This window comes from Heloderma suspectum, chromosome 1 (assembly GCF_057233095.1).
Source record: "Heloderma suspectum isolate Gila_16-S chromosome 1, 16-S_ref, whole genome shotgun sequence".
NCBI classification, from domain to species: Eukaryota; Metazoa; Chordata; class Lepidosauria; order Squamata; family Helodermatidae; genus Heloderma; species Heloderma suspectum.
Window position 1 is genome coordinate 436,887,176 of NC_139458.1, and position 21,599 is coordinate 436,908,774.

Below are 21,599 nucleotides of genomic sequence, written 5' to 3' on the forward strand. Positions count from 1 at the left end.
CTTCTGTGGTCCTCTTTTCCACAGTAGTTGATCTGGTGGCCCATTCCAGTCCATTTCATTTCACTGACACAACCGACACTAACTCCACCCATTATTCCATCCTGCCCACTACCGCCGGCATGTTACATCCTCAGGGGCTGTGCCTAGGGGTGCAGTGGGCATGGCTGCACTCAGGTGGGGCGGGCACAATGTGTCGCACTCTGACAGCAGTGTAAGTTTGCTTGAAGGTTTCAGCATATCAACATAAGGGCTATCCCCACCCGTGCAAAGCCAGGTCCGTTCACTAATTATATATAAAGTATCATCCAGGTTTCTGGATGTTTTTTTTTTAAAGGATTACAGTATAACCTTATACATTTTTACTCAGAAGTAAGTCCCAACATGCTCAGCGGAGGATATTGCCTAGTTACTGTGTTTGGGATTGCCGTTTGTTCCTTGTTCTTTATACTACTGAGCCATGGTCAAGGTTTTGTTGTTGACACACAAGGCCCTAAATGACTGAGAACTAGGATACCTTGCTGTTCTTCTTCCCTTACATGCCCACCCAGTCGACCCCTGATATTTCCTGAGGAGCCTTTACTGGTTGTTCAGAGGCCCACAGAATGTCACCAGGAAGCGGTACATCAGTGGACTTTCTCAGCAGTGGCACTCACTCTTTGGAACACTCTCCCACGTGTGGTTCAAGAGGCAGAAACAGTGGCTGGTTTGAAACACTCTTAAAAACACAGCTATTCAGACAGACTTTCCCTAACCAGTGAGGGACTCTGATACCAGCTTGTTTTACTGTGGTGATGATATAATGTTTTAAAATGTTTTTCATCGTTTTAAAAAATGATTTCATAGAATAGTAAGGTTGGAAGGGGCCTATAAGACCATCCAAAATTTATTATTTCTCTCTTGTTTCTATATTGTTATGTTGAATTTTAATGTGAACTGCATGGGATTTTAATATATTAAGCAGTACAGAAGTATTATAAATAAAAGATTTCTGTGATTACTTTTTCTACTTACACGTTTAGCTATGTTTTGTATTTTAATTTTATATTTAAAAAATTGCCCCTCTCAACGTGGAAAAGTTTGACACAGGGCAGTAGATTTGCTCCATCCCCTCAAGAAGCTTTAACCCTCTTTAAAACAGTCAGGTACCCACATCCCTTGGCCGAGGCAGTAATGATGCCATCCGCTAAACACACCAGCCAAGGAACTGTCCTTTCCCAGGTGGCCACACCAACCAGGTTGTCCAAGAGTCCGACTCACAATTGGACAGGCAGCTGGGAATTCCTCCAGTGCCCTTTTAACAATGTGGGTGGGGGAACAGAATGAAACGGATCCCACAAATGTGAAAAGAGACTGCCAACACCTGCAGCTTCCAAGTGAGTCCGGACAGCATACCATTTTTCCAACATGTCACAAAGGGCTGCAGGTGACCCAGCCTCCAGGTTACAGGCAATTAGAAAGGTGTCATGCCTTTCAGGGCTCGGAGAGTTCCACCGAAGGACACTGCGTGGACACAGTGGCAGTGCTGTCAGCCATTTTCACCACTGCTATGGAATCATTCAATTGAGGTCCGTGGGAACTGAATGCCTCTTACATTGCCACAGTCGTGCCTCCCATTTCACCATCCACAAGCCCTGCACCAACACGTGTTGGCGAAGTAGTGGGAGGAAACATTTACGTAACAACAACAGCAATGCAAAATGTTCTGGTGCGGAGTGTGCCTGGTTAGGGAGCCAGCCAGCCAGCCAACCATATCCTCTTCCAGACTATTCCATCACCCCCCCCATTTTTTTCTTGCCCTCTCTCTCTCAACATACATTCAGTGTTGTTGCTCAAACCACATTGGACGGAGTTTTCCCTCTCCCAAGTTTTTTTTTTGGGGGGGGGGGACTCCTGCAAACTTTGGGATTCCCCCAGGCCTGTTGATACCTCCCTCTTGTGCATGTGTGGCACTGTTACATAAGGATAATAACTTGGAGGATGAGTTTGCTATTAGTCTATGGTAGTTTATACAGAGTTATTGAGTGTTTCAAAGTACTTCACACATTACTGTGCTGTAATCCTAACAACAGCCCTGTAAGGCAGGTCATTATTATAACCCCCATGTTGTGGATGGGGTATTTAAACCGGGGAAACTCCTAATTCAGAGCACAGCCGCTGTGCTGCTACATTAGCTGCTACTCATGACCAAGGTCAACCTTCTGTTCCAGTGGCTGACCAGGTCATCAGTACCTCAGCTGTTAAATGGATCTGTTGTCTCTCCGCTCTGAGAGCTTTGAAATTTGACTAGCCATGGAAATGGATGGTACATACTGCTGACCTTTTGCCAAGTGGCGACTTGCCAGCATGTGCCTGTAACCACTAGGTAAGCCAACTTCTGCAGGTGGTTATCGATGGCCTTTGGTACCAGTCATCATGTGTGGCAAGAACTCTCCCACGTGGCAGCATGAGACAATGGACTGAGTTTAGCCAGAGCAAGAGTTATGTTATGAGTTATTCTTTAAAAAAACAAAAAAACAAAAACCACTTCTCTTCTTCCCTGGATTGTAGATCAGGTGTAAAAAGCGTGGCAAGATCCTCTTCACCACCTGGCAGGATGATATACACATGAGCGGCTCACCAAATGGTTGCAGGCACATGGGGCCAGGGGGGTCGGAATGATGACTGAGGGCACAACCCTATTGCTTATGCCCTTGATGCTCAAAAGTCTGCCCCCTGCTCCTTCTGCTCCGCATTTTCAATAGACGTCTAGCTGGGGCACTTCGGAGCGGGAGGGAGTTGCTCCCCCTCAGTGTAGCTCACATCCTGGCCGCCCCAGCGCCAGCCCCTTCCCCTCCCCACCGACCAGAACGCCCCTCCACCCCCTCTCCAAGGTCGTTCCCGACTGCGGAGAGGCAGCCAACAGGGCTCTTTCTGCGCTGGCTGCGGGGGCGGGGGGCAGAGTGCGGATTCCCTCCCCTGAAATCAGAGTGCTGTCTGTCTCCGACCTTGGATCTGGGGATTCAAAGTATCCTAAGGCCCTGCAGACGCTGTCTAGGGCCATAGGATTGCTCTCTTAGCGACCATCCAAATTAGAGCCACCTGTGTTCTGTCCCAAGGTCTTCTCCAGATAGAACTGTGCTCCAAACTTACTTGGACATCCTTGTGGTGGCGGCGCTCCCTTTGTAGGACTCGTAGCTGTCCATCTTCAAGTACAGGTCCATTGTGCTCAAGGTAAGGGCAGCATTTGCCTGCAGCGCTTGCTGCTCCTTTTCTGTGTACTCTTCTTCAATGCTGAACTCAGTCTGATGAGACATTTGTACGATAGCATGCAATTGCTCTGCCTTCTTCTCCTGCTCTTGTTTCTCCTCCTCCTGCTTCTGCTCCTCTGCCTTCTTCTTCTGTTGCTGCTCTTTCTGCTTCTTCTGCTTTTTTTTCTGCTCCTTTGGAGGTGATTTTTTTCTAATATCTTCCTGGAGTCCAGGATATAAGAAGTAAATAGATTAGAGATGGTCAGATGTAGCGGGAAACCCACATTGATGGAGAGTCACTGGCGGGGCGCGGCGGGGCTTGGTGGAGTCTAACCTGCCCACTGCTCCTCACCAGTCTAAACATGGAAGCATCCCAGGCTGGAATTTTCCTTGATTCCTAAAGTTGGAGCCTGAGCATCTTCCAGGACGCTTTTGGTTTAAAAGGATTTTGTATCACTCAGAGATTCCTGCTTATTTTAATGCAATTGATTGCTTTCGCTTTTGCATGGCAATCTATCTCCTGCTCAGCCTAGAACGGATGGAGGCAGGACTAAAAGTTGAAATACATACAGATAATAAAACATGGGAATAATGCAACAGCTCTGGGTACTGATGCTTTAGGAATCATCACACATTTCATGCTGTGTTGTTCAGTTAACTTGGATGCAACTTGTCTCTTCAATCTTGTGCCTCTTCAGTTATATGGAAGATGAAACTCATGTATAGTTAGGCCTATTGGCTCACCCAGTATTGTCTGTTCCAGCCTCCCCCAACCTGGCACCCTCCAGATGTGCTGGATTACAGCTCCCATCAACCCCATGCTGGCTGGGATGATGGGAGTTGCAGTCCAACACATCTGAAGGGTGATGGATTGGGGGAGGCTAGTCTACTCCAAACGGTTGTGGCTCTCCAAGAGAAAGCCTGTCTGTCTGTCTGTCTGTCTGTCCGTCTGTCTATCTCTCTGTCTGTCTGTCTATCTCTCTGTCTATCTATCTATCTTCATCTTCATCATCATCTGAGACCCTTTCTCTGGAGGTGCTGGGAATTGAACCTAGAACCTTGCTAATTTTGCATGCAACTCTAAGTCATTGCAGTTTTTCAGACACTGCCCTCCCCTCTCTTCCCACTGCCTCCTACTTTGGTAGAAAACAAACCACGCGAAGTCCTGTTTGTACTCACGGCTTCCTCCTCACTTGGGATAACCTGGATGCTGAGGTTGTCAATGACCGTGCAGGACGTGGGTTGGGGGCTCAGGTAGGAGGCGGGTGGATGATGGAGGAGGTGGACGAGTGACAGCCAGCGGTCAAACAGCGCCTCCTCCTCCTGAGTGGACGCGTGAAACTGCAGGTAATAGGAGCGCCTGTTGATCAGCTTGATCTTGATGAGCCGCTTCTCCGGGTCATAGATGGAGATCCGCACAAACTTCAAAGGGAGGAGCCTGCAGTGCCAGCAGAGGGAGTGGGGAAGCACGGAGCATGGAGGGCCGCCAGTGGGGTAGTGGCGCTGGGGCTCCCAGGGATGCAGCACCGGCACGTTTCGACTCATGGAGGTGCCGACGTCACTGGACTTCCCCGTTCCCTCTGAGCTGCAATCCGCACAGCAGCGGGGGCGGGATGAATTTTCCCAGCAACAATATATTGTTCCTTGTGTAAATGTAAACTGCTTTGGGGTGGCTTGGTCTGGAACGGACAATGAAGACCCAGTCGCTTTCCCAAAGACCTGCTCCTAGTGGAGATGAAAGCTGCGTGGACGGGTTCCTTGGTGTGGATCCACACAGCTGCCTGCATTTCAGGAGTCTCCTTGGGGATGTGGCTATGGAGACTGCCAGGATGAGTGTCTGCCCTTCGAAATTTACCACTGCACCACTGAGGGAAACGCAACGGAAGAAGAACAAAGGGAGCTGCTGCATATCTTGCTGCTGGATGGATCCGTCTAATTCTGGCACTCTCCAGATGTGCTTCCCGCCCCAGCTCTGGAATGGCTCACCTAGTGCCCACACTGCTATCTTTACGGTGCTGAGCAAAGACTTTCTGGTTCTCCCAGGCTTTTAAAGTCTTTCAGGGTGCAATCCTATGCCTGTTCAGACAGCAAAAGCCCTGTATCTCCCAGCATTCCCCAGCCTGCATGGGATTCTACTGTGGATGTTACTGTTATGGTGATGATGATCACCTAGAGAAATTTAATTTATGAGGCATCTAATAAATTCATCTAAAAATACAGCTCCCATCCTGTGAACCAGCACTTCTGGATGGTGCACGGTTGGGGAAGTCTGGCCTAGCTCATAACTGTAGGCTTTGGCTGGATCTGTTCTCTGGAGTCTATTCCTTCCAAAGCAACCCGAGATCCTTTTAGCTGGAGATGCCAGGAACTGAACTCAGGTCCTTTGGTATACAAAGTGGAGCATCTGCTCCATCACTGAGCTGCAGCCCTTCTGCAGGTAGGAGAGGCCTGGCACGCTGAGGAGAAGGCTCCCCCCATGTCTCACCCAGTGGTGGAACTACAAACCAAATAAGCATGGCGGGGTTTGGTCCCACATCTCCTACAATCACATATGAAATGTGTGTGTGTGTGTGTGGCACCGGGCGTGTGCGTGTCAGGGCAGGCATGCGCACAGGCTGGTGGCAAGGGTAGACATGGTTGGGCACCGGCCAAGGACCCACTCCCCAGAAGGGGCCCACCTGACAAGAGCCCCCTGGAGCAGTCAAAACGGCAGCCTGGAATAGGCTGCTTCCGGATGGAGGGCTCCTGCTGCTGACTATCAGAAGGGAGAATGCAGCTATTCTGTCTTTTGTTTCTTAAGGGATTTCCCGCAGTACCAAAAAAAGAAAGGAGAAAAGGAGAGAAAACACGGGAGGCTTATAAGTGGATGACAACATATAAGACTGGCATCAAGGGTAGGCATGGTTAGGCTCCTGCCAGGGGCCAGGGCCCAGCAGGTGCCCCTGTCAAGAACTCCCCGGACTCGCTCCTCCTCTTCACCTGTGCAACCTGCTTGTTCACCTGCCTCTTGCACAATGGTGCCAGTGCAAAAGAGGAGCAGGAGATGCCAGTGCTGACTTGCTCACTCGCTCTCTGCCTGCCAGGCGACAGCGGGGGAGCTGGAGGAGGAGGAGCAGCTGGAGACAACAGTGGTGAGCAGGTAGCTTCCCTGAGGGAGGGCGGGGGGCCCTTGCTCAAGGGCCCCCAGAAACCTGGCACTGGCACTGATTAGCAGCCAGCCTGCTTCGTCAGCTGCTGGGGCCCACAGCCCCCCCGGGGTGAGCAACTGATGCCGGGTGACTGGGTCTGCAAGCCACCATTTTAATTATCCGGAACACCTCAGAGCGACCCTCTACTGGGGGAGGCGTTGGGGGCGATGAAAATGGAGGCTGCTGACAGCCGCCCAGCACAGATGGCAGCATCACTACGGCTGCCCCTCCCAGCAGGTAAGTCTACCAAGGTGGGGGATAGGACCCATGTCGGAGAGGGCCCACCCAAGGGCCCTGGCCCTGCTGCGGTGTTCAATTCTCAGGACAAATAGGGCTCACGGGAGGAACCCTCCGCCTGCCTGCCTCTTAGCCTCTTGCATCCCCCTCTCTGCAAACACTTTTCACACTTGCTTCTGCTGATGGTATATTCTGCATGATGGGGGCAAAATATCAGGTCTGGGAAGTGGCTGGATTTTATTGGGAAAAAGCGGTGGGTATGGTCCATGGGGTCACGAAGAGTCGGACACGACTGAACGACTGAACAACAAGGGTACTATGGGAATTTAGTTTCGCCTGAACCGGCCCTGTTTGCAACCTCAAACATGAACGAGCATGGGAGCGCATTTTTCAAAAAATGTTCAAACAATCTTGAACTTGTGATCATGTTCAAAATACACATTTTTTAAACAATGCACACTTTGAAATGTGCACATTTAAAAAATGCTCATGTTTTGAATGTGACCATTTTTACTTTTTTTAGAAGTTAAAGAAGGGATGTTAAAGTTTATTACATTTTTTAAAAAGTTGATCTCAAAGGGGTAGAAGTTTGAAAACCACTCCATTTGTGATTCCTAATATCGCAGAGAAGAAGTTTGAATGGATGTAGGCAGTGGAGTCCACCTGGGAAAGAGCCTTCCATGTGGTGGCCCCCTTTCTTTGGAACTCCCTGCCACTGGAGCTGGAGGTCAGGCAGGCGCCAGCACTGCTGGTTTCAGTGCCTCCTGAAAAACAGCTCTTTTCCATGAAGCATCCCTTAGCTGACAGCCATGGTTTTTATTGGCATTCTGTTTTTAAAAGAACAATGTTAATAATGGTGTTTTAATTCATTTTATCTTTTTTACTTTTTTACTTCTTATGTTCACCTCTATGGAACATCTGTTTTAGATATGGAGCAGTATACAAATTCTGTAAGTAAGTAAATAAGTAAATGGAACAATCAGCGGCACTAAACCCAAATGTATTTTCAGCACCAATAGCTTGTCATCAGTTGTTTCAGGTTTCTCAGTTTGTAGTCCCCTAAAGAGGCCTGTGTTCTGCAAGGAGCTGTCTCTGCCATCACTGTTTCTCAGGTCGGTAGAGGGACTTCCCAGACAATAATCTGGGACCTTAAAACTTTTTCTTAGCACTATACTCATGCTAACTTAAATACAACTCTTGGGGGAAAAATAGAAATCGTGCCCGCTAAACGGGTATAGCTGGGCTCAGGGCTCTAACTCACCTGGTGAGTATCAGTTCCTCTGTGTGTAATTCCGAAGAGACCTGGCCAGCAACTGGACGAGCAATGAGCATCAGGTTGGGCAGCGGCAGGTTGATGTTGGTGGAGGCGATACCTATGATGGCCTCGTTGCAGTGGTTGTGGATGAAGACATGTGTGCCCCTTCTTGTGACCTGGGTAGTGGAAACCGAGAGCAGTGGCTGGAGGACGTAACGTAGGAGAAGCTCTACCCGATCAAACACCTAGTCCAGCTCCAGGTTTGGGAGGGCTCTCCATGGGCCCCCTCCCTCATGGAGTCTGTCTTCTCACCGCCAGGGTCCCCAGCCGCTCTTGCTCCTCCTCCGCTCCCTTATCATGGCTGCCACCTGCTTGCTTGGCAGGCAGAGACCCAAGGAGCAAGGAGGACGTGGCATCTCGGAAGCCAGATTCCGGCTGAACATCAGGAAAAACCTCCTGCCTGTTAGAGCAATGCGACAATGGAACCAATGACCTAGGGAGGTGGTGGGCTCTCCCACACTGGAGGCATTCAAGACGAGGCTGGACAGCCACCTGTCAGGGATGCTCTGACTTGGATTCCTGCACTGAGCAGGGGGTGGACTGGATGGTCTTAGAGGCCCCTTCCAACCCTACTATTTATGATTCTATGATCTCCTGCTCCTCCTCCTCCTCACCACCGCTGTTCTCTGAACCAGAGCGAGAGGCAGGCCATGCCAGCTCCAGGTTTTTGACAGCCCTTGGGCAAGGCCCCCTCAATGGGCCCCCTTCCTCAGAGGGTCAATCTTCTCACCGCCATGGCCACCCAGCTGCTCTGGCTCCTTCTCCTCGTTCTCATCATGGCTACCACTTGCTTGCTTGCCAGGCAGAGAGAGGCAGTGAGCAAGTCGGCCGAGGCATCTCCTGCTCCTCCTTCTCACCACCACCACCACCATTGTCTGGGCCAGAGAGAGAGTCAGGTGAACAATCAGGTTGCAGTGGCAAAGAGGAGGAGCAACTCCAGGGATTTTTTTTTCCATTGGGCCCCTGCTGGGGTGCAGGCCCTTGGCAGATGCCCAGCTATGCCTACCCTTGCTGCTGGCTCTGAAGTCCTGCCACCTGTTTCTAACCAAGGCCAGCGAGATACTTCTAAGAAGCCCATAAGCAGAGAACCAAATTAACAGCCCTCTGCAGTTATTTCCCCTGCACTGTTGGGGTTCAGAGGTACGCTGTCTTGGAAGACAGACCCAGCAAATGGGTGTTCTCTCTTGCTCCATGGGAAGGTATAAAGGTGTCTTTTGGGGGTAGGAGGTGGCAAGCAACCCTGTCCTCCAGATGGCACCAACCAAGCATGGAAAGCGCTGTGAATTGGGCTCTGTATCAAATGAGTGACTCACAGATGCAGATATTTTAGAACTGACGTAATATGTTCACACCCATTCAGGTACACGTGGAAGTGGAATATGTGGTAACATGGTCACCTATCGCACTCTCTGCATCATCTCAACAAACGATGAGGAGGGTCTAACCTAGCTTCCTCCAACCTCGCTGTGTTGGACTACAACTCCCATATCCCCCAGCCAGCCACTTGGGAATCATGGGAGTTGCAGTCCGACACCGCTGGAAGGCTGGCTAGTCAGTCTCTTCTTTGCTCCGTTTACCTGGACAAAACTGCTTTCAAACATGGCCACGGACTGAAATGATGGGTATTCTCCTTTCCCGAGATACTTCTGCAGGTCTGTCTTGATCGGGGCTTGGGCCAGAGAAGAGAAACCAACACTGGATGTGGTGGCATGAAAGAACCTCAGGATTGGGCTACCTGCAAGTGAGGGTCCACAGTCTCAGACAATCATACTGTGCACAAAGAGCACGTTCTTTCTAGTTGCAGACAAAGGTCATATCTACACTCCTAATGCAGGGATGTTGAACCTCTTTCAGTCCAAAGGACAGATTCAGTTCTGGAGAAGCTCCTGGGGGGTGCATTTCAGTGGTGGGCAGGGCCAAAGCGAAAAGGACTGGGGCCAAAATGCTAAAACTACCAAGCTTCGTTAGCTTCCAGCTCTTCCTGCCAGGAGCAAAGCCTTATGGGAGCCATTCCAGCCTTTTGGGATGGGGAAAAACTGCAAAAGCTGGGAAACCATCAACCGATTGGTGGTTGGGGAAAGGGGGCTGGGGCAGGGAAAGGGCCATGGCCACCTGTGGGACCCCAGAGGGCTGGATTGGCACCCTAGGTGGCCTGGATATGTCTTGTGGGCCTGCGACTTGACAGCCCTGCTGTACTGGCAAAGTGGGTATCAGCCACCTTGGCTGCCTTCTGTGAAGCATCTGGCTGCTCTAAAACCCCCAGCATTCCTTAAAGAGAAGCCAGAGCAGTTAAATGGGGTTGTCTGTAGTGTGGATGTTCTGGCAGTTGTAGGTCTATAGATCTGGACAGAATTAAATGGTCATATTTATCATTTCTGAAGCATCACACAGGCAGAGAATTCCACATCAATGCCGGTTCTTTCCCCATTCAGTATCATCGCAGGACTAGGTCATTCTCTTCAGATGGCTGTCTCCCTTCGCATTATTTTTCGTTTCTTTCCTTCTCACAGGGGTAGTGATGCCACTCAGAGGCATCACCACCTTTCTGTGAAGAAGCATTATGTGCGCTCAGGGTGTAGTGATAATTCCTCCCTGGTTCCTGCCCCTTTCCCTCCCCTTGTGGATGGGGACTGACATGCAGGCAGCCCGCCCCGATGTCCCCCCAGTGTTTTTTACAATCTCTGCCATTCACTCAGCCGTGTACTCACAGGGAATGCACAGCGGGGGGCGTCCCAATGGGTTGGAAGACCGGCACCTGTTCTGCCGCCCTGCTGCCTTGTTCAGAGTGCTGCGGGCTGAAAATGGCGTGGACCCAAAATGATGCAGGCTCGGGAAGGCCCCACAGCCTGTCATCACCGCCTTCGCCATCATGACCGCACCCCCAACAACCCAAGACAACCATCCACAGCCACCAACACACAGCAGTTCATTCACGCTAGGGGAGAAATACACGGGGAGGTCATGGTGTTGCATTTGCGCATATTTGGGGAAATACCACATTTTTTCCATTTGAGGAAAACATGGGATAGGTGGGCGGAAATGGTGGGATAATGACTGGACAATGCCAACATCATGTAATTGACCTGCACAATTCAGTGAGTGTCCAACCATGAATGTGCGATAAACTGGAGGTGTAGGGCAGGAACCAGGGAGGAATTATCACTACACCCTGAGTAGCATCGCCACCCCTGTGAGAAGGAAAGAAACGAAAAATAACGCGACGAGGACAGCCATCTAAAGAGAAGGACCCCATACTGCAATGATACCAGATTGGGAAAGAACCAGCATTGATGTGGAATTTTGTGCCCCTGTGATGGACCCCGTAGTCTGGACTTGGTAATGGGCTGGATGAGGGCCAGTAACTTGAAGCTGAATCTTGACAAGATGGAGACACCGTGGGGAGGTGTTTCCTGGATCCGGGACGTTGATGTCCATCCTGTTCTAGATGGGGCTGCTCTTCCCGTGAAGGGGAGGGCTGCTCCAAGGTACTTTTGGATCCAACATTGTGACTTGGGGCCCAAGTGGCCTTGGAGGCTGGGAACATCTTTCACCAGTTTTGTCTGGTTCATCAGCTGAGGCCCTTCCTGGCTAGGGTAGCCTTGCCTTTTGGTCCTTACTGGCTTCTCTGTGATGTTGCCTCAACTTTGGAAAACCATCCAAATGGTCAGGAGGTGTGCCTGACACAGCAACATTATACTCTTTTCGATGAAAGAGTAAAACCTTTTAATTTCCCCATGCATATCAAATTTAAATTTGTATTTTAGGTGGTTGAAATACTTTTCATGCCGCTCAATGCTATTGCATTAACATTTAGGTTTATATTGCTTTTACTGTATTGATTATCTGATTTTCTGTAAACCACCTGGGAATTCTCTTTTGCATGATGGGACAGTCTGTAAATGTTTAATATAAAAATAAACAAACAAACAAATAAGATTTACAATAATGGACTACATCATTTATAAGGGCTATATCATGGGATCTTATAACTCCTGTTTCTGCCTCTTGAGGATTACTGTCTATTATCAACTGTCTTGAGTCATGGGGGGTGGGGTGGATGAAAACCTTTTTTTAATTTGTCCATGGTTTTTAGTATGTTTTACTCTTGGACTGCTGGCTTTTTCTGTTTTTTTAAATGTTTTCGTTGCTGTCCTTTCTTGTTCTTTTACTGCATTCATTTTCATTAATGTTTCTTTTTTTCAACATTTTTGTAAACTGCTTTGGGAGATTGTACTTGAAAAGGGTTTCATAAAGGCTAGAAATAATAAACAAACAACAAGCAGGCAAACAAACCACAGGCTACATGTGACATTAGTCAGGCTTTTAAAAATGTCTGTTTGCCCTGACAACTTTTGTTTTGGACGAAAAGCAGCCGCAGAGGTCCAGTTTTCCTAACTTTAATATGACTGTCACCAACTGCAGTTTGGGCATTTTATTACCATTTAGTCAATCTAATTACAACATTTTCCCCTCTCTGCACCCAGGTGTATATATGCCTGCCCAATGGAGATAACCCTTCATGCATCTGATGAAGCGTTATCTAGTCCATGAATGCTTCCGCCATAATAAATCTGTGAGACTTAGCATGCCACAGGAGTCTGCTGTCTCTTACTGGAAACAGACTGACACCGCCACCTCTCTGGGGGATGAAATATTCGCAACTTGTAACTGCCAACAGATAAAATATGAGTTCAGCCTCTTCATTTATAACGGCGACATTCCCCTGCCTACATCTGTCTTCACGCTACAGTTATTGCTACAAGCTAACCTGGTGTAGCCATATACGGAGAAAAAGATGGATGAAGAAATGGGATTCAGGTTCCATAGCTGGCCACCAACATGGTGGGCACCAACTTATTTTATTTTTAAAGGTGTCTTAATTATTGTTGTTTTACCTGGGAGGCTGGCATGCTGCAAAGCAAACTGGTGCCCTCCAGCACCATCATTATTTGGATTCAAAAGAGTGGTTTTGTTTTGGAGCTCAGACCCTTTCTCGGCCTTGTCCTTAGGTTCTTGGGCAAGCTACTCTTTTTTTAGTTTCACCACTTGGCCTTCTGGGAAATGAGTGTTTTGTGACTGGCCATGCCCACCATGAGAGACATTTTATGACTGGGCACGCCCCATGACGGCCAATTTGTGAGAGCACCCATGACACTCTCTCAAAATTCCAAATGTGCCTGCTAAAACAAAAAAGTTGGGGACTCCCGATTCTCTCATACAGCACATGTTCTGCACAGTGTACACGAGCTATAGAGCCTCTTGACTTACCTGAATAACCTTGACGCTGTGCTTCCCCCCCCTTAAGAACGTCTCTGTCTGATCCAGGAAGACTCAATCGGCCGCTTGGCTCGCTTTGGAAGCCTGGAATCCAGGACAAATGTGCCATCTGTCCAATAGACAGGTCAGATCAGGTCTGGTTAGCCAGGCTGTTGAAGCTGCTTAGAACTCTTTTAACCTCATGGACCAGGGTGATATGTTTGCTGTGGAAGACCTGGGTTCGAGTCCTTACGCACTGGTTCACCTTGGCAGGTCCATCTCTCTCTGCCTAACGTCACAGCTTTGTTATGAGAATAAAGCTACAGTCCTAAGCATACTTACTTGGGAGTCCCAATGAACCCCGTGGGACCTACCCCTGAGTAAATATGTTTGCCACACATAAAGACATTGGAAAATAGGGTCTGCCACCTTTTTACTGCTCCTGTGTGTTTAACTGCACCTTGACATGCAGAAATAAGAACATAAGAAGAGCCAGGCTGGTTCAGACCAAAGGCCTCTGTAGTCCAGCATTCTGTTCCCAGGGTGACCAACCCGCTGCAAAGGAGCAGACATGAGCACAACAGCCTGCTCCCGCTTGAGTTCCCCAGCAGCTGGCATACATAGGCATACTGCCTATGATGCTGGAGCTAGTCTGTAGCCATCAGGACTAGAGCCACTGATTGCCTCATGCACCATGATTTTGTCTAATCCCCCTTTAAAGCCATCCAAATTGGTGGCCATCACTACATCCTGTGGTAGCAAGTTCCACAGTTGTTGTTTTTTAAATGTGCTGTGTTAAAAAGGACTTCCTTCGATTGGTCCTCAATTTCCCACCATTCTGCTTCAGTATATTCCACTGGGTTCTAGTTTTATGAGGGAGGGGAAAAAACACCTCCCTGTTCACATCTCCACACCATGCATAATTGTATGCATCTCTATCATGTCCCCCCAGCCCCTTATTCACATTTTTGTTGTTCAGTCATTAAGTCGTATCCGACTCTTTGTGACCCCATGCCATGGACCACAGCACGCCAGGCCTTCCTGTCCTGCGCTCTCTCCCAGAGTGTGCTCAAGTTCACATTCATTGCATCGGTGATGCTATCCAGCCATCTCATCCTCTGCCGTCCCCTTCTCCTTTTGCCTTCAGTCTTTCCCAGCATCAGGGTCTTTTCCAGGGAGTTTTCTCTTCACATTAGGTGGCCAAAATATTTGAGCCTCAGCTTCAGTATCTGTCCTTCCAATGAGCACTCAGGGTTGATTTCCTTTAGGATGGACTGATTTGACCTCCTTGCAGTCCAGGGGACTCGTAAGAGTCTTCTCCACCACCACAGTTCGAAAGCATCAGTTCTTCGGTGCTCAGCCTTCCTTATAGTCCAGCTCTCACAGCCATACGTTGTTACTGGGAAAACCATAGCTTTGTTTATATGGACCTTTGTCGGCAAGGTGATGTCTCTGCTTCTTACTACGCTGTCTAGGTGTGCCATATTTCCTCCCAAGGAGCAAGCGTCTTTTCATTTCATGGCTACAGTCACCGTCTGCGGTGATCTTGGAGCCCAAGAAAATAAAATCTGTCACTGCTTCCATTGCTTCCTCTTCTATGTGCCAGGAAGTGATGGGGCCAGATGCCATGATCTTAGTTTTTTGAATGTTTAGTTTCAAACCAGCTTTGGCACTCTCCACTTTCACCCTCAACAAGAGGCTCTTGAGATCCTCTTCGCTTTCTGCCATTAGGGTGGTATCGTCTGCGTATCTGAGGTTGTTGATAATTCTCCCGGCAATCTTAATTCCGACCTGTGATTCATCCAACCCGGCATTTCTCATTATGTACTCTGCATATAAGTTAAATAAGCAGGGCGACAATATGCAGCCTTGTCGTACTCCTTTCCCAATTTGGAACCAATCGGTTGTTCCATGTCCGGTTCTTACTGTTGCTTCTTGACCCTTGTACAGGTTTCTCAGGAGACAGGTAAAGTAGTCCCAAATGTTATAAACTTCCCTCACCGGGGAGTTGCTCTAGCCCCTTTATCATTTTAGTTGCCCATTTCTGCACCTTTTCTACCTTTACGGTATCCTTTCTGAAGTGTGGTGACCAACATTCTACACAGCTTTCCAAGTGTGGGTGCGCCATAGGTTTGTATGAAGGTAGTGAGAGAGAGAGAGAGAGAGAGAGAAGGTTGGTGTCTCCAATGTCAGTGGGGCGGTGAATCTTTTCCGGGTTTCAGTCAGAACCAGTCAGAACTCTAAAGGAGCTATCCAAGAGCTCCTTTAGAGTTCTGACTGGTTCTGACTGAAACCCGGAGTGGATTCACTGCCCTACTGACATCAGAGACACCAGCCTCCATTGCAAGACCAGCGTGGTATAGTGGTGAGAGTGCTGGACTGCAAGCCAGGAGATCTGGGTTCTAGTTCCCACTCGGCCATGGAAGCTCCCTGGGTGACTTTTGGGTCAGTCACAGACTCTCAGCCCAACCCACCTCACAGGGTTGTTGTTGTGAGGATAAAAGGGAGAGGTGGAGGAGGAGAATATAAACCGCCTTGGGTTCCTTGCAAGAGGAAAAAAGGTGGGATTATAAATGTAATAAATAAATAAATAAGACCATCTCCATAGTCACACCCCACAAGGACAGTCCCAAAATGCAGGCAGCAGCGTGGATCCGTATCCACAAGCCAGTTCTAGCAGTTTCATCTGCACCAGGAACAGGTCTTTGTGAAGCGAATGGGTCTTAATTGCCCATTCCAGACCAAGCCACCGCAAAGCATTTTGGATTACAAGAGGGAACAATATATTGTTGCTGGGGAAATTCATCTTCCGCTCTCGCAGTTACTGTGAGGATTGAAGCTCAGCTCAGGGGGAAGAGGGACGCCTGAGTAGGGTGGCAGGAGACATCGGCGTCCCACTTAATGAAAAATGCCCGTGCTGCATCCCGGTCAGCCGGGCTCCACTGTGCCACTGCTGATCCAGCAGGGCTGTTCGGATGTTCTTACAAAAAAGGGAACTGGCATACCTGGGGGATGTGAAGCGGTTCTCTTCCGGAGTATGCAGAGAGAGGTGACTTCTCTTCAGCTCCACTGTTCTGGACAAGGTAGAGCTATTGGAATGTCTCACAATGGGGATCTTCCGGAAGGAAGGTTGGCGGTGCAAAACATGTGTTCTGAGACGGGGTGGGGGGGACACCTTCCAGCCTCCCCTACACCTGCCTTGTGATGTCACTATCCCTCAGCCACATCACATCATTCTAGCCTCCATCTGCTTATGCGTTATTGTGACATTTTTCCCGGCATCAGACACAGCCCAGATACTTCGTCAGTGTTCTAACCCATCCGTACGCGCGCCCATCCATCACTCAGTGGCCATAGCATCTAATGTTGATCTGTGTATCTCACGCCTGCACACCCAGCGCAAATATCACAGACAGAGCTTTTGTTTTCAGAACTTTTTTTGTTATATACTCCTTCCAATAAAATGCATTGCGGTTGAGGCGCTCCACACAGTTGCTTGCGAGTCACTGAGTGATGTACGTGCGTGTGTGAATCAGCACTAAAGTCTTGGCTATAAGTTAACATATGATTGTTTTTGAAATATATGAAATGGAAAAAGAGGGGGTTCACATGGAGCACTGAACACCCGCACTTTTGCAGTCGGGCTTGCATGTAATCTGTGTCAGGATTTGGCCAGTTGAGGACCACAGCTTTAATTTCCCCCCCTAAAGCAAGACGCTAGTCCTCCTGGTTCTGTGTTCTGATTGTTTTGAAAACGGGCAGCGTAGGCCAATAACACCAGGACTCAGTGGGAGATGCCTCCGTAGCTTCTATGGTTTTGCTCCTTAAGAACCTAGGAAACTGCTTTCAGCAAGGTCAGACTACTGTAGGTATGTACAGATTTTGTTAAAACTGTTCTGTCTGTGTTTTGTGGATTGTCTGGTGTCTTTCATCCCATCATCTGCTCATTGATGAGTATTGGATTTTTTTTTAACCAGGGCATAGTTTGAAGGCACATCAGGCAGCCACCGTGCTGAAGCTAAGCAGGTCTGGGTCTGGTCAGTGCTTGGAGGGGAGACCACCTGGGAACTGCATGTAGCCACCTTGAGTTCCACAATGGAAGAAAGGTGGGATATAAAAATAGATAAATAAATAAAATTAACCAGAATTTCATTCTACTTGCACTAATGTGCATTAGCACAAATATGCATTAGCAGTAATGCACACTTACACACTTGCACAAATGTACATTAGTTAATGTGAATTCGCACTAATCCCCCCCACCCCAGTGAAAGACCAGTCCACAAGCCCGTGGAATCTGTGTGACTTGGAAAAAGCTGCTCCACTGAGGAATCCACAGGTCGGATTCCTAGAAATCCAAACTCATTTGAATCCATTGTAGATTTCATAGAATCATAGAATAGTAGGGTTGGAAGGGGCCTACAAGACCATCGAGTCCAGCCCCCTGCTCAATGCAGGAACGCAAGTCAAAGCATCCCTGACAGAAGGCTGTCCAGCCTCGTCTTGAATGCCTCCAGTGTGGGAGAGCCCCCCACCTCCCTAGGGAATCGGTTCCATTGTTGTATTGCTCTAACAGTCAGGAACTTTTTCCTGATGTTCAGCCGGAATCCGGCTCCCTGTAACTTGAGCCCATTATTCCGTGTCCTGCACTCTGGGATGATCGAGAAGAGATCCTGGCCTTCCTCTCTCTGACCACCCTTCAAGTACTTGAAGAGCACTATCGTATCTCCCCTCAGTCTTCTCTTCTCAAGGCTAAACATGCGCAGTTCTTTCAGTCTCTCCGCATAGGGCTTTGTTTCCAGTCCCCTGATCATCTTTGTTGCCCTCCTCTGAACCCTCTCCAGCTTGTCTGCATCCTTCTTAAATTGTGGCACCCAGAACTGGACACAGTACTCCAGATGAGGCCTAACCAGTGCTGAGTAGAGGGGAACTAGTACTTCCCGGGATTTGGAAGCTATGCTTCTACTAATGCAGCCCAAAATAGCATTGGCCTTTTTTGCAGCCACATCCCATTATTGGCTCATATTCAGCTTGTGATCGACACCAATTCCAAGATCCTTCTCACTTGTAGTGTTGTTGAGCCACGTATCCCCCATCTTGTAACTGTGCATTTGGTTTCTTTTTCCTAGGTGCAGAACTTGGCATTTATCCCTCTTAAATGTCATTCTGTTGTTCTCTCCCCAGCACTCCAGCCTATCAAGATCAGTTTGAATTCTGTTTCTGTCTTCCGGGGTATTAGCTATCCAACCCAGTTTCTCCAGCCTCCCGAGACTGCTGGTGCCAGCTAGCCCCATGGTGTCCCTTTGACTGGCAGTGAAAGGGGTCTCCAGCGCCTCAGGGAGATGGAGAGGATGTCCCCATCGCCAGCTACCTGATCCTTTTAAGGCAAAAGCGAGGGCCTTCTGCATGCAAAGTGGTGTTACCAGTGCAGCCTGGTAAATCCGCTCCAGGTTTCAGTAGAACTAGTCAGAACTCTAAAGGAGCCATCCAAGGTTCTGACTGATTCTGACTGAAACCCAGAGCAGATTCACTGCCCCACTGACACTAAAGCCCCCAGCCCCCACTGGGCGCTGCTCCTCTTGGCATGCAGAAGGCCCTTGAGACAGGGTCCCCCTCCCTTACAATAGCTCTGTTTCTCCCTTCACTTCAGGGGGCTGGTTCAAAGATCACAGAATCACAGAAGTGGAAGGGAACCCAGAGGCCATCCAGTCCACCTCCCCGACAATGCAAGGAATCCACTGTTACAGCCAACCCCCTATTGGCAGCCCTCCACCCTTTGCGTAAAGGTCTCTACCGAAGGAGAGCCCTTCACCTCCCAAGGCCATGTTCTTCCCCTGTCCAGCAGCTTGTCCTGTCAGAATGCTCTTCCTGATGTCTAGCCAAAATCTCTTTTCTCAATGTTTGAACCTGCTCACTTGGGTCCCACACTCAAAAACAGCAGAGGACCAATTTGCTCCATCATCTATGTCATGGGTGCTGAGCTTCTTTCAGGCCAAAGATAGAATTCTGCTTTGGAGATGCTGTCAGAGGCTGCATTCCAGTGGTGGGTGGGGCCAAAGGTGAAGGAAGGGGGAGAAATACCCCCAAATGCCAGCATATTTTAATGTCAAGTTCTTACTGTCAGTAACTCAGCCTTAGGAGAGGCATTTCAGCCTGTTAGAATAGGGGAAAAAAATGTACATATGCCACTGAATGATTCGTGGCCAGGGGAAGGGGTGGGGCCATTTGGGAAACCCTGGAGGGCTGGATTGGGACCCCAGGTGGGTCAGCTGGAGCCCCTGGCCTGAGGTTCTATACCCCTGAATCTATGTGAAAGCACTACAGGTATTTGAAGAAAGCTATCGTATCACCTCTTCTCCCAGCCCACCATACCCAACTCCTTCAACCTTTCCTCCTAGGACCATCTTGGTCGCCATCCTTCTTAAACTGTGATACCCAGAACAGGACACAGGACACCACGTGAGGACTGACTAAAGCAGAAACAAAGTTTTGAAACAGTGTTTTTAAGGGCATCCCTTTTCACTGACTCGTGCTGAGCTTCTTTTGCCCTTTGGATGGCCACTCACCCAGCTTAGAGAGAGCATTCTGGAGCTCTTCACAGTCCACTTGCATCATCCTGAATAATTTGGTTTCGTCTGCAATCTTAGTTACCCCATCTCATTGATGCATAAGTGAGTGCCCTTAATTGCTTTGAAATATTCTCAGTGCTCAAGATCCGTACTTCAAGTATACTTTGTGTTGTCAGCCCCTTTTAACTTTTCTAAGAGACTGCTTTGGGAGGAACTGTCTTCAGGCCACGAGGGCCAACCTAGATGTTCCTTTATTCATGCAATTAACAATTGTGCGGATGTCTGTTTGTTTTTTAAAGGGAACTAGCAAGGGTTTGGCCTTTGATCCAGATTGGACCATGCAGCTGGTGGGAAGAGGGCTGTTTGCCTCTGTCATGGTCCCGATCTGCTCTTAGCACTGGGAGGAAAGCTCCCATGGGGCAGATGTTGTGGGAGGCTAGAGGACAGAGGGGACAATAGATTTTGCATATGTGGAATGAAGGTGGTAGGCTAAAGATCCCTTTGTACTACTTTCACACAAAATCTATCTGGGTAAGACAGTGGCTTCTTCAGTCAATTGGCCTATTAGGTTGAAATAATAACAATAAATTGCAATATATTTTAGGCACTTCACGCCATATCTTTAAGTATTGCATGTGATGCAAAGTCTGCATCTACTATTCAGATAGATTCTTTGAAAAATATTTGTTATTTGAGGTGACAGAGACAGCTAAGATATTTGTTGTTGGTATATTCATTTGACTAGCACATTTTATGTAAACATACGTGCGCGCTCACACACACACACACATATATACAGTATATGCACACATAAAATTTTGTATCCCTTTTATGTTTCATGATGTCCTGAAATTTGCTGTTGTAATAGTGATCATCTATGGCTAGACAATAAATTGCTTGAATAAATTACAAGTCAAATAACACACCAATCACAATACATTGTCTTATGAGAACTCCATTCTCATGGAGTTTTTAGCTTTCCTTTGGGATCAGAAGCAGCTCCACTGAATGTTGATTGTGCTGGAATAAGCAACAACCATTCGTTAAAAGTTAAGCTCATTGCATGGAGGGGGAAATAACTGGTTGAAAAGCTACAAAATGGTTAATGGATGTAGGGAGTTGGGGTGCTGGTTTTGGTTTCACTTTTGCCTACTTCACTGATGCCTGCTTTAGTTTTTAGAAGAAGGTGCCTGTTAATATTAAGCCAAGATCCTGTTTAAAGCTTGCAGTTGTCTTCTGTCGAGATTGTGGCCAGACAAAACAGACTCTGCAACATATTGCACCGCCAGCCATCTACAACTGCTTTCCTCAACCTGCTCATGGTCTCGCTAGACGGGGGATGCTTGTAGTCCAACACATCTGGAGTGCACCAGACTGGTGAAAGCTGATCTACAAGTTAAAAACTCCTTGAACTGCCTTTCTTCTAGAGCAGGGACAAGCTTATCTTTCTTGCAGTGGACTATATTTGATTTTTCTGGACAGATGATATGACTGCCTTTTTCTGAACTCAATTTAAGGGCTGGCGGTGAGAAAACTGTACAATTAACTCATCTGGTTATCATCCCACGATGTCAGCCTGCAGGAGATAACTTCTAATAAGTGCCTGAGATGAGCACTTTGCTGCTGATGGTGTCGTCTACTCTTCTTTTAATTGGTTCCTTAATTTTGTTTTGTGCTTCCTCTGCCTTTTGTAATTGAAACATTCTTCCAGAGTGGAATTAACATCTCTTCCAGGACCCAAGAGATAAAAAGGGGGGATAGTTTGGAAACGCAACAAGGAATACGTGTGTATGGATGTGAAAGGCGC

At 48.3% G+C, this 21,599-nt stretch overlaps 1 protein-coding gene across 1 annotated transcript; it reads right to left on the bottom strand.

The window, feature by feature from the left end:
• Positions 1-3,489: 3,489 nt before the first annotated feature.
• LOC146360362 (Golgi-associated RAB2B interactor protein 3-like) lies at positions 3,490-10,838 on the bottom strand. Its single transcript, XM_084824564.1, has 5 exons — positions 10,676-10,838; positions 9,545-9,702; positions 7,914-8,083; positions 4,407-4,665; positions 3,490-3,624 (listed from the first exon to the last, which is right to left on the bottom strand). Exons 1-5 carry the CDS (start codon positions 10,836-10,838, stop codon positions 3,490-3,492), a joined length of 885 nt encoding a protein of 294 aa, XP_084680690.1.
• Positions 10,839-21,599: the final 10,761 nt, after the last annotated feature.

Coding starts and splice junctions, on each gene's coding strand:
- LOC146360362 (XM_084824564.1), bottom strand. CDS start 10,838: ATGATGGCGAAGGCGGTGATGACAGGCTGTGGGGCCTTCCCGAGCCTG. Junction 9,703..10,675: donor CCCCCCGCTGTGCATTCCCT/GTGAGTACACGG, acceptor CCTCACTTGCAG/GTAGCCCAATCCTGAGGTTC. Junction 3,625..4,406: donor TCCCAAGTGAGGAGGAAGCC/GTGAGTACAAAC, acceptor CTCCAACTTTAG/GAATCAAGGAAAATTCCAGC.